This window comes from Cinclus cinclus, chromosome 7, assembly GCF_963662255.1.
Source record: "Cinclus cinclus chromosome 7, bCinCin1.1, whole genome shotgun sequence".
Taxonomy (NCBI): Eukaryota; Metazoa; Chordata; class Aves; order Passeriformes; family Cinclidae; genus Cinclus; species Cinclus cinclus.
Genome location: NC_085052.1, coordinates 16,299,032 through 16,310,252, shown reverse-complemented (window position 1 = coordinate 16,310,252; position 11,221 = coordinate 16,299,032). Strand labels below are relative to the sequence as shown.

Sequence of the window (11,221 nt, the reverse complement as noted above, 5' to 3'; positions counted from 1 at the left end):
TCCAGCTTCCCAGAGCTTCCCTCTCTGTGTCACCTAAGTAGATGCCAAGTGAGAATTGCACACAAAAAGTACAATTTTATTTTATTCCAAGTTTGTTTTGCTAAAAGCTCTTTTGGCTAAATTGGAGGATTCCTAATACCGCCGGATTTTTCCTTTACTATCATTGCTCTGTCTTGGATAAAATAAACACAGGCATGTATCAGTTGCTGTGGTAAATCTGCACTGTGGCCTCTCATATCTTTGCTACAGCACACACTGCTTTTGGATCACTCAATGTAGCTAAAAAATGAGAAACTGATATTCTTAACAGCATTATTAAATATTATTACAATGTCAAGTGCCTGAATGGAGAAGAAAACCCCTGAGAGCCATTTGTGCATGTACTGTCATCAGTTCTACAGTGCTCCACATCCTTCTGAATGCAGGGCTGACTTTGCTGGCTGTGTCAAACTACTCAAAGGATCATTTGTTCACCTACAATTTAAGATTCCTAGTAACTAGCATGCATTCCATATTTTTTTCCCAGGGAATACCATTTATCTTGGATCAAATACAAATTAGGCCAACTTGTATCCAGTGTTTATCTGTTGCAGAGGACATCTGTTTACAAGCTAAGAGGGCCACAGGAACATCTGGATGCTGTCATCTAGACTGCAAGGGTTATTCTGGTCTACACTGAATAGTTTCCATGCAAGGACAGTATTGAGGAAGACAGCAGCAGCTCTGCTCCATGAGCTGTCTGGACAGCAGAAAGAGGATCATCAGTGAAATTATTTCTGAAGAACACCAGTTAGTAACCTAATGCAAAAAAGCCATTTCACTATTAGATGCCTATGGGACCTTTATTTGTGTGCACACGTATTGTGTGCAGAGATAGCATTTCAAATGTCTTTAAGGTTTTAAGACCTTCATCATGCCCACTTCCTCACACCAGTCTAACCTTCCTTTCAGGTGTTCTGTTTCCAGTCTTGAAGTTGTTCAAGTCATGTGGCAGATCTGGAAGTAAAATAGGCTCCCACTGGGCATTTTCTGGGGAAGTGAGGTAGGAGACTCAGTTAAGTATTTGTAATCTTGAAGACCAAAGAGCCTGGCCAGATGAGGTAAAGAACTGAAAAGGAAAGAGAGAAGAATGACTATTCATGCTCCTGGAATGATTCCAGAGAGGTAGAACTTGAGATATATTTAGTTTTAACCCCAAGCAACCTTGCTGTTGAAATGACATTTTGTGTAACTTCACCTTAGCAGTAATAGTTAGCATTTATGTAATTATGAAAAGTGAAAATTACCCACTTTTCAATTACAGAGAAATGTTTTCAGCAGCCTCTAAAATATAAAAAGGAAAACTTCTAAATATATTTCCCAGATAGCTAAAATCCTCATTACACAGCATTACCCTGTTTACTAAAAAGTATTGCCATTTAAAGAGGAATTTATCAGGCATTAGGCATTGGCTCTACTGGCCAAGTACACAGTGGCATGCTAAATAATCACATTTCCAGGTGAAATTTAGCACCATTTACTATTTTTAGGCAGTCAGATTACATCACTGTGTACCCATGATCTTGAGAGTGACCACAAGGCAATATTCAGTAATCAAGGCTTGTTTAATAAAAGAAGAAAATCAGTCATTTTCTGAACTGAATGGAAAAATTATCATCCATGGGCAAATAAAGACATGAATTGCTGCCAAAAGGCTTCATATAAACTATATAGAAGAAATCTCAGTGTTTATAATAGTTAGAGAATAAAAAAGTAGATCACAGAAATAATCCTAGAATAAACTGCCTGAATTAAGTACTTAAATTTTTCTCTCTCTTGCTAACAAAAAACAAAATCCAGAGAAAGGCTGTGTATACACACAAATGAATGGTATGTTGCCGTGCATTTGTATCCCTGAACTGTGATGGAAACCAATGATACTTAATTTGCTAACATTTTCACATCCTTTAAATGTATAATATTGACAATAAACAAAGCCAAGAAATTTGCTATTCTATTTAAAAATTGCTTTAGTCATGGATATTTTATGTGTGTGTGTGTGTGTGTGTGTGCATGTGTGTGTGTGTGAGAGAGAGAGAATTAACTTTTAAAATGTTTTAATAAATTCCAGCATAGAATTCAGTGAACCTTTTGTAAAGTGTCAGTGAAACTGGTGCAAGATTCTTTTTCTTGCACAAATTTAGTCTGGTAATACATACAAAAAATAAATACCTATATAACAGAGTCTTAAAACATTGCCAAATTAATGGTTTTTAATTTTTTTTTTTTTTGCAATTTAGTTTGCTTGCAACAGTGTTCAAGTGTACAGTTATTTTAGAACTTTCTGACTACTTGATGTTTTCTAACTTTTGTTAGACTCAAGTCTTCAATAAATTTAAGGTGTAACCAGCAGTTCTGTTGCTTTTTTTGATCTTGGAATTCTGATAAAGGGATTCTGCCTTCAACTGAGTCACAGAACAAATAAATGAAATAGATATCACTTAAGTGAAGATTAGCCACTTATTTGCAGTGTGGCTGGTCTGCATTCAGGTAGGGAGGCAAATATATTTATCTGGTAAATATCTGAGTAATATGAGAATTTTCTGTTAAAGACAAAAATGTCTTTGGATGAAGGTTTCAAACCTTGTTTGCAGAAACATAAGAATTATCTCAATGGAACACTTTTTTCCTCAAAGAATATCCCTCACAAAATGTACTCTACCCTTTTTGAGACATTACTGGTTACAATGAATTTTAAGGTGTGGGAAAAATCATCCCAAAGGGGAAGTTTCTAGTTTTAATGTTGGTTCAGCTCTGTGATAACCTATGCTTAGTAGGACATATACATAACTGTATTCACTTCTCATAATCCTCCTATTAAAAAGAAAACACTGTATTTATTTTTATAGGTTTTTACTGAAAATTTCTGGCCACTACAGTGACTCCAATAACGATTTGAATATGTTTCCTACTTTCTGTCACTCAATAGAAAATCTGCATAAATATATTCTTCACATTAAGTCTTAGGATTTTAATTGTTTCACGTCTGATTTTAATATCACTATAATGACATTCCTTCTTCTCATCACAATTCCTCTTCTGAGTCACTGCCATGGAGTACTTTTCAGCAGGAGCCTTCCATTAGAAGTACTGAAATTCACTGGATTTGACAATTATTACTTCATGGTGAAACTATAAAAACTTCTCAAACTAAGCAAGTTTTTCTTAGGCTGAAGTCAAGAATAGCCTGTTCATTTTCCTATTTTTTTTCCCTGGACTGTGGAACTAGCTGTTCCAAGAAGCCATCATTTGAATTGTTGAGAAATTGCCCCTCAAAGATCTGTCCTGAAATAACAACTTGACAATCTATGTGCAACTCTTTGGAGTGGTACAATACTACTTTTTAAAAAACATGACATTTAGTTTCTTCTTTGCTTTCCTTCACACTGCCTGCTCTGTATGGTATTTACATAGGCAACCATAGGAATAGAAATTAGAAGTATAGGTTCTTATGCCATCGGTGGGAAGAGGAACAGTGATTCAGAGGGCAATTAAGAGTTAAAACACTGAGAAACCTGCCTTCTTGATCAATTACTTGAACCTGGACACTTCTGTTAAATGCCCATTTAACAGATTGTGAAGGTGTCTGAACCTCCACAGAGCCTTTTTTATTTTTTTGCTTGGGACAGAAAACAATTACCTAAATTTGTTCATAAAATGTCACTTGAACTGCAATTTAAATGCATGGAGAGTCTCTTGCTACTTGTTGGTTGCTTCTCTGAAATATTCTCCCTTAAGATGATTTTTCAAGAGAATTGCTCTTTCCCTATTGCTATCTCAATCAGTTCTACACAGATTATAACCTAATTAGCCCAGTTTGTTTTTTTTTTTCATTTGATTGGCTTCAGAAAAAAATTAATTTCATGGCTGGACAGATATTCTGGTTTGCCTTTAATTGCTTATAGCATTTTCAAATTATTATACCTATTTGAGGTACAGATGAATCTGTTTTGCTGGCATCCCCAGTCAAGGCTGATCTTTGGCCCTACTGCCCCTCTGCTGTTTGTGGTTTCTTCCCAATAAAAAATAACAACTTCCCAGACCTCTGCCACGTTCCCATGCTTGGCACCCTGTGTATTTCTGCTTTGCATGCAAGGAGCCTACGCTTTTTAAAAAGCTCTCTGTCATCCCAGAATGTTCCAGGCACTACAACAAAACAAACAAGAGCTCTCTTTAAGCCTTCTAGGCATGTTTCTGTCTAGCAGTTTTTGACAGAAAACTGGAACAATTTTAAACAAAGCACAGGCATCCTGGACCAAAGGCTTATTTTTTTTCTGTGTAATCTAGTTTCCATGAACCCTCATACACTTATCTGTGCTGCTGGTGTCTGCATCACAAGCTTCTCCCTACCACTAAAAAGAATCTTCTCTAACTGCTGTCACCACAACTGGTCATGAAGCTGCTGAATAATTGTCTTGGTTGCTGCATACACAGACACAGAATTTTGGTAACTAAATGGCCTACCCTTACAGCTTGTGAACAACTCACAGTGTATCCCCATCTCCTCTAAGGACCACTCGACTTTGTGTTTGCTCCTCTATGAAAAGCTCAGTCTCATCAATTTCACCATCTCCAGGTCTCCTCTCTTTTTCTTTTTTTAAATCCCTTTATTATGCCAGAACATTTTATAATTATTACACTTTACCCCCATCTGCTGGTAAAATGAAGGTGGTACATATATAACAGCTCTAACTACACATGGGTAACTGGCAGAGAAAAAGAGCTAGTTCCTGCTTGGTTAAAAGACATAGCCAAAGTACTTGATGGATGAAATAAGAAGGGGAAGGGAAGAAGTTTCTTTAAAGATCCAGTATTGCACATATCCGCTGATGTACGGCCTGTACAGCTTTGATTTTGCAGTGTGCCTTTATTTCTTAAATTGATATTTTCATTTAGAAAAAGAAGCTCGCACTGAGAAAGTTTCTATTTATAAATTTATAAGTTATAAAAATTTAGTAATTAGCAACAGATCACTTCTATTTCTCTCCAAAATAAACCCTTTTCTTTATAGGAATATTTTATTATTTCCTGATGTACACATTAATTATCCCTGGTGTGGGCTTTTTTTCCAAGTCTCATCTGGAAATACTTCAAATGGAATAAATTTTAAATCATTCTCCTTTTGGAATAAGCTAAATTTCTGAACTCTTGAAATGTTCAATTTATTCTAGCATTTTACTTTACTTCCATGAGCAAGGCAAAGCACTTCAGGAGCCAATTAGAAAGAACTGGAAAACCTCCTAACATGAAGGGCTGACAGCTGAAAATCCTAAATCTGATGGACTGCCTCGTAGATTGTCATGTACAATGTCTCTCTCCATAAGCAGACCTTCATCTCCTAAGCAGAAAGAGAAAGCATTTATTTTTAAGGCTGTTTTAGTCTTTCCATACACAATAGTCCCTCTTTTTGTTTTTTTTTTCCTATATCTTTATTTATTTTTTTTCTTTTTCTTTTTTTCCTTCATTTCTTCCCCTTCTTTTTATCTCCTTTCCTTTCCTGCCCTCTAGTGACCAACCAAGCATGTTTCTAAACAAACTGAGCACACTTCGGAAATACTTTATGTTTCTGTTTTGTGAGGTTATGCCACCAGAATAAATACGCTTCAAAGGTACAGGTCATGGGTACATCACAAATTACACTAAAAGCTGTGAAAGGTTTTTTTCAGCTGTTCATGGCTGAACCTCTCAGGCTGGGTTAATCATGTGTTACAAACCCCCTGCTGCCTCTAGAAAAGTCCCTAGCACATGTATTGGGTGGGATTTGGCATGTATTTCAGCTATGGTTTTCTAACCATGCTATCGTACAGAAGAAAGAAGAAAAATATTTCTCATAAAATAAGTAAACATATAAATAACCAATAAAAAGGGGGGGGGGGGGGGGGGTATGTATGGTGAATCTCAGAAGTCACTGTGAAGGCTATTAATACACCAGCCCTAAAATATGCTGAGAGTCTTTGCCTCCTTGAATTCAAGGCTAATTGAATCCTGTTTCCATTCATAAAGACCTCCTGTTGTTTCCCACTTAAGCTATCACAAAGACATGCTGGAAAAGGAAATCAGGCAATAGATAATTTAGAATAATAGTATCATTTGGATATAGTGATGTGGAGAGAATGTAGAGTTTATTTCATGGCCATGCTCTTTATAATCATGCTCCAGTGGAACAGTGAAATATTGTTCTGGATTTAAAATTACTTAGAAGACCTGAGAAGCAGGATGTGTTTGTATTTACACAGGTATTTGCACTTCCAGAGATTTCTAGATACAAAGTCCCTTCTTTAATTTTGAAATTAAAGCAGTCAAGTTATAGTGTTTGCTACTTCTGCTGTAGGCCCAAATAAGGGTTTGTGAACTCAAAAGCTTGTATAGTTTTTCCAACTGTGCTAATGGTGATAATAAAAGATACCAACAGCAGCATTGCAAGTCTTGTTTTCAGTCAGTGGCACCTGCAGGCAGGAAGGGAAGCTCTCATCATGCATACTTTGGAGAAGTTGGGAAGGTCTGAGAGGGCTGCAGGCCTATGAGGCACATTTGATGACAGTTTATGCCAGAACATTATGGCCCCATGCAAAGCAGGGGATAAATTATGTATATGTGGGACTCTGGCCATAGCCTGGCTATTCTCTGCCTGCTGAACACAGCTTGAAATTTAAATGGAGACACAGAGAAAAGCCAGAGAGATTACAGAAAACACACATAACCAAGGCACCGCGTTTGTCAAAGTTTGTGGTTTCTGCCCCGTGCTGGCTGCGTTCTTCTGTCACACTCCTACTGTGGGTATGTGTAAATTACTAAACTGAACAGGACACAGACACAAGCATCTGACACTAGAACATGGTGACAGCCTGGTACAGCTTGTAGTCTCCCCCAAAAAATTCCTGGGTGCAGTCTAGGCATGAGCATGGATCAGGGACAGAAAATTTGGATGTAACTGCCTTGTTGCAAGGACAGGGATGCTTGACAGAATGGAAGTGACTAGACTGTACAGCTAGATCTTTTTCTTTGTACTAAGTAATTTAATTTCCTAACGTACCAGTAGTCTGCAAGATGAACTGAGTTTGGAGGTACTCATCTCTGCATTTGCAACAAGGTACTGATCCTATTTAACTCCTTTTCCAAAGTAAGTGTTATAATATGGTGTGAGTGAAAAAAACCCCACATTCCAGAATTATCAGCTGAATCCTCTTCTAGTCAGTCCCACCTGGACACAGGCTTCCCTATCAAGCCGATGAGGCTTCCTGGGGTGGAGGGTGCAGGGGGGACACTTTCTGTTCTCTTCCAAAACCTTGAATTGGCAAAGGCAACTATCAGGGTTTTTTTATACCTGTTTTTCAAGATTAATGAAGAGAACAATGTAATTTATGCTGTATAATTTCCTTTTCCTAGTTATTATGGAAGCACTCAACTTCCTCGGAGTCACAGTGTTTTGTTCCATGAGCAACAGTGCAAGGAATCATGAAACCATTGGCACCAAAATGCAGTCTTACACATTTTGCACGGGGGAAAAAAATCCCTGAAAAGAAAGATCCCCATACGTGCAGAGGCACGTTTGTTCTCCCGCGACGAATCTCCATGCTTTATTTTTGTCTGCCGCTCATCGCCGCGTACAGCGGAGCAGGGGGTAGGTGACAGGCAGTCCGTGTGACCGCGGGCCCCACTCCGCGGGCCCCTCACGCTCCCGTGCCGAGGCGCCGTGCCAGGCCCGGGCCCGCTCCCCGGAGGAGCCGCAGCACCGCGGCCCGCCGCTGGGAGGCTCCCGCCGCCCGCGCGCCTGCGCACGAGGCCGGCGGTGCCCGGATCCCTCCGCCGGGCGCAGCGCCCGCCCGGCAGCGCGTGCGGAGCCCCGCGGGCCGTGAGGGGCGGCGGGGGCTGCGCGGGGCCCGGCCCGGCCCGGCCCGGCCATGGCGGGGCGAAGGTGCGCGGGTGGCGCGGTCGCTCTGGCTGAGGCGCCGGGCTGCGGCGCGGCGGCGGCCGAGCCGGCCCGGGAGCTGTTCGAGGCCTGCAGGAACGGGGACGTGGAGCGGGTCAAGCGGCTGGTGCGGCCCGAGAACGTGAACAGCCGGGATACGGCGGGCAGGAAGTCCAGCCCGCTGCACTTCGCCGCAGGTACCGGGGCAGGGGGAGCCGGGGGGCAGTGCCGCCTCCCCGGGGCTCCGGGCCGGGCCGGGTCGTGGGGCAGCGCCGGGCAGCTCGGGCCTCGCCGCTCGGGCCGGGCGCAGCGCGGGGGTCCGAGAGCTCCGGCGGCCCCTGAGCATCGCCCCCCCCCCGCGGCCCTGCCCGGCGCCGGGACCGAGTCGGTGTCACCCCCGCAGTGGGGGTCGCCGGGCGGTACAGCTGCGTCTGCTCGCTTATTTCCTATTTATTTTTTCCTTTTTTATTTTTTTTAACTCATCTGGCTTTAAGGACACATCTGGAGTGGGATTTACGCTGTTCGTGTTGTGACACGTGAGCTCTGACGGGGACGCATGTCCCACGTATACAGTTCTCGTGGATTTTAGCAGGCCTGTGCATTTTTAGAATTGAACTCATAAAGGTGCTTGTCAGTTAACACCGTTTCTAAGCGTTTTGCGTTCTTATCTTTGACAAATGGACTTTGTTAATTCAGGACGTAAGTAAGCAAACAGCTGACGTCAGAGGACAACTGCTTTCACTGGCAACAGGCCAGAAGATTGTATCCCACCTTTTCAGACAAAGACCTGACTGTGACTGTTGTTTTCATGTTGGTTGTTTTGGTTTAATTACAGCCTTAGATGTAGCACCCCAAGGCTGACAGGCTGCAGCAAACAGCAGCTTCTTTTCAGCTAAACAATATGGATAGTAACAAAGATGTTTGTTTCTTTATTAGATTGTCTTGCTAAAGGTTCCTGCTTCAGGTGTGCTTTCCTCATGTTAAGAGCTTGACTCAGACTTAAGAGGTCTAAGTTCTTGAAAACCTCCTCAGGACAGCAGTATTTCATAAATTCAAGAAGCTTGATCGGCAAGAGAGCTCCGGAGACAAAATATCCTGTCAGAGGAAAACAATTTTTGTAGCTATTTTTTGATATGCAGCAATCCTGCCTGTTCACTTATAAACTCTGAACTCCTAAACAACTGTGTATGTTTTAGAGCATTTTGGAGAAGTGAGGAGTTGCTTTTATTTGCTTTTTGTTAGTTTGTTTTTTTGGTTTTCTTTTTTTTTGCCTAAGATATTTCTCATTCACTATAATGATATAGTTTATGTCTCTATACAGGAGTGATCTGTCTTGGCTTTGAATAACTCCTGATCTGTATAAATATTTTTCTTTTAAAAATGCATAGCTATAGTTGTTAGACATGTAGTTGTTAGATTTCTAATGTTGAACAGGTTGGTGTGTAAATGGGGGACATTGTTGTCATGCCTGAGTGTTCTTAAGACTTGGTACAGAGAAATTAATTGCTCCTCTCACTGGCCTGTAGGAGATGCTGAGAGTTTCTGGTGAACATGTGATAGAAAACATTTGTGTGATTTCTCGATGGAAGTCTTTTTAGCACCTCAGGTCAAAAACTCTGCTGTTGTCAGCCCACCTGCAAGAGTCTCTGTGTGAAAGGTGGACATAAGTAGTTCTTGGACTTGGGCCTGACTGGTTTTATTTGGTTTTGCCTTTTCCCTTTTATTCACAGTTGGAGTAATACTCACTGCTTTTGTTTTTGCCTCTAAAGGAGTCACATTCCAGGAAGTAAAAAGCAAAAATCTGTTGTATTCCTGCTTTGTTTATCCTAGTTACCTGGTATTCATGGAAAATACATTACAAAACTTCTCTGACTAGTTTAATTCAATTTCAAGACTTCTTTTATGGAGGAGTTGGAGCTGAAATACATCATGTTTTGTATTGACTTTTTTTCATTTTTTAGTGGCATTCTGGGTCTGAACTTAGGTTCTGTTTTCTACATATTTTCCCAGATCTTACCTAACAATTGTTTAAAAAAAAATAAACCAAATTCCTCTTTTTCCATGTGTCAGTTTATAAAGGTGGATTTTGAAGTAAAAGTTGTAAAAAAAAAAAAAATTAAGCTCTCTCTGGAAATATGTCATTATCAGAAGTAATACATATTGGAGTTTTGCCGGAGGTTGCTCTTTGGATTTTTTTAGTACACAACTGTGTGTGTGATAGTTAAGTTATTCTGAAGGTTTTGTCAAGAGCCCACCACCCTTCACAATAAAAGGGGCTCCATCTCCCATCATAAGCTGCATGTACTTCCTCAAATCAGTCTTTTTCATCACACTGTGTGTCAAAGTTCAAAATATCACAAGGTTTTAAGGACTTAGCAGGTACCAAAATGCCCTTCCTTCAATCTGAAATTAATAAAAAATATGATCACCCAGAGTAGGGGAGAAGAAATTGAGCTAAGTTCTTTCTGTTAGCTTTTTATCCCATCAAAAGTAGCTGAATGTCAATTGTGGTATACAGTGACTGTAAATAAACACCTTTTTTAAATTATACACAGTTGTACATTTCTGCTATGATTAACAATTGGGAATTGTCAGCTAAAAATTTGCAATGGAACAAGGTGGTGAGCTGCTCGACTGTCACAGGTGGTAGAAGAGTGTCAGCTCAAGGTCCTGAGTAGCCTGTCTTTCTTGTTGGCAATAAAAAGCAAAGAGTTTCTGATGATAAGACTGCTACCTTGCACAGTTGAAAGCTGTGATCCCATTTAGGTGGTCTCTTAATAAAAGCTCAAGAACTAAAGAAAACCCCGATCTCTTAAAAATTGCAATGTTGGGGGGTTTTAAGTGTTGAAATAGTTTTTACTGCAGCCAACTAATGGTGAAGAGTAATTTTTAGAGTAGGCAGTGACTGCCTTCCTGTGATAGCAAAGGCTGCCCCTGTTCCACTCTCAGGGAAAACAGCAGAGGCAGAGACCACTGTGCAGTTTGGTCACTTCCTCTGTGCATCCTTTAGAAAGTAATAGGAAAATAATTCCCCTTCCATATATGGTGCCCTCTTGTACAGATGCTTCCCCAAGGAAGTCAGGAATCCCTGCTGTGGGCTCAGTGCTAGAGAGAAGTTACAAAAATTGGTGTGATACAAATGAGTTAATTTCATGGGCATTAAATTAGCTGCAGGTAGTTGAGGGTGTTGCTGCACTTAAGGTACTTTCTGAGTAGGTGCAGGCTTTGCTGAGAGAAAAAGTGTGGATTGCTCATGAATTGTATCTGATTGAA

At 40.6% G+C, this 11,221-nt stretch overlaps 1 protein-coding gene across 3 annotated transcripts in view; it reads left to right on the top strand.

Annotated features, from left to right (window-relative positions):
- The first annotated feature begins 7,888 nt into the window (after positions 1-7,888).
- The window catches only part of TNKS2 (tankyrase 2), a 30,056-nt gene continuing 26,723 nt past the window's right edge, over positions 7,889-11,221 (top strand). For all 3 annotated transcript variants that reach the window (XM_062496008.1, XM_062496009.1, XM_062496007.1), the window contains exon 1: positions 7,889-8,145. In XM_062496008.1, coding sequence (XP_062351992.1) covers positions 7,941-8,145 — 205 coding nt within the window. In that variant the 5' untranslated portion in view covers positions 7,889-7,940. The remainder of the gene's footprint in view (positions 8,146-11,221) is intronic.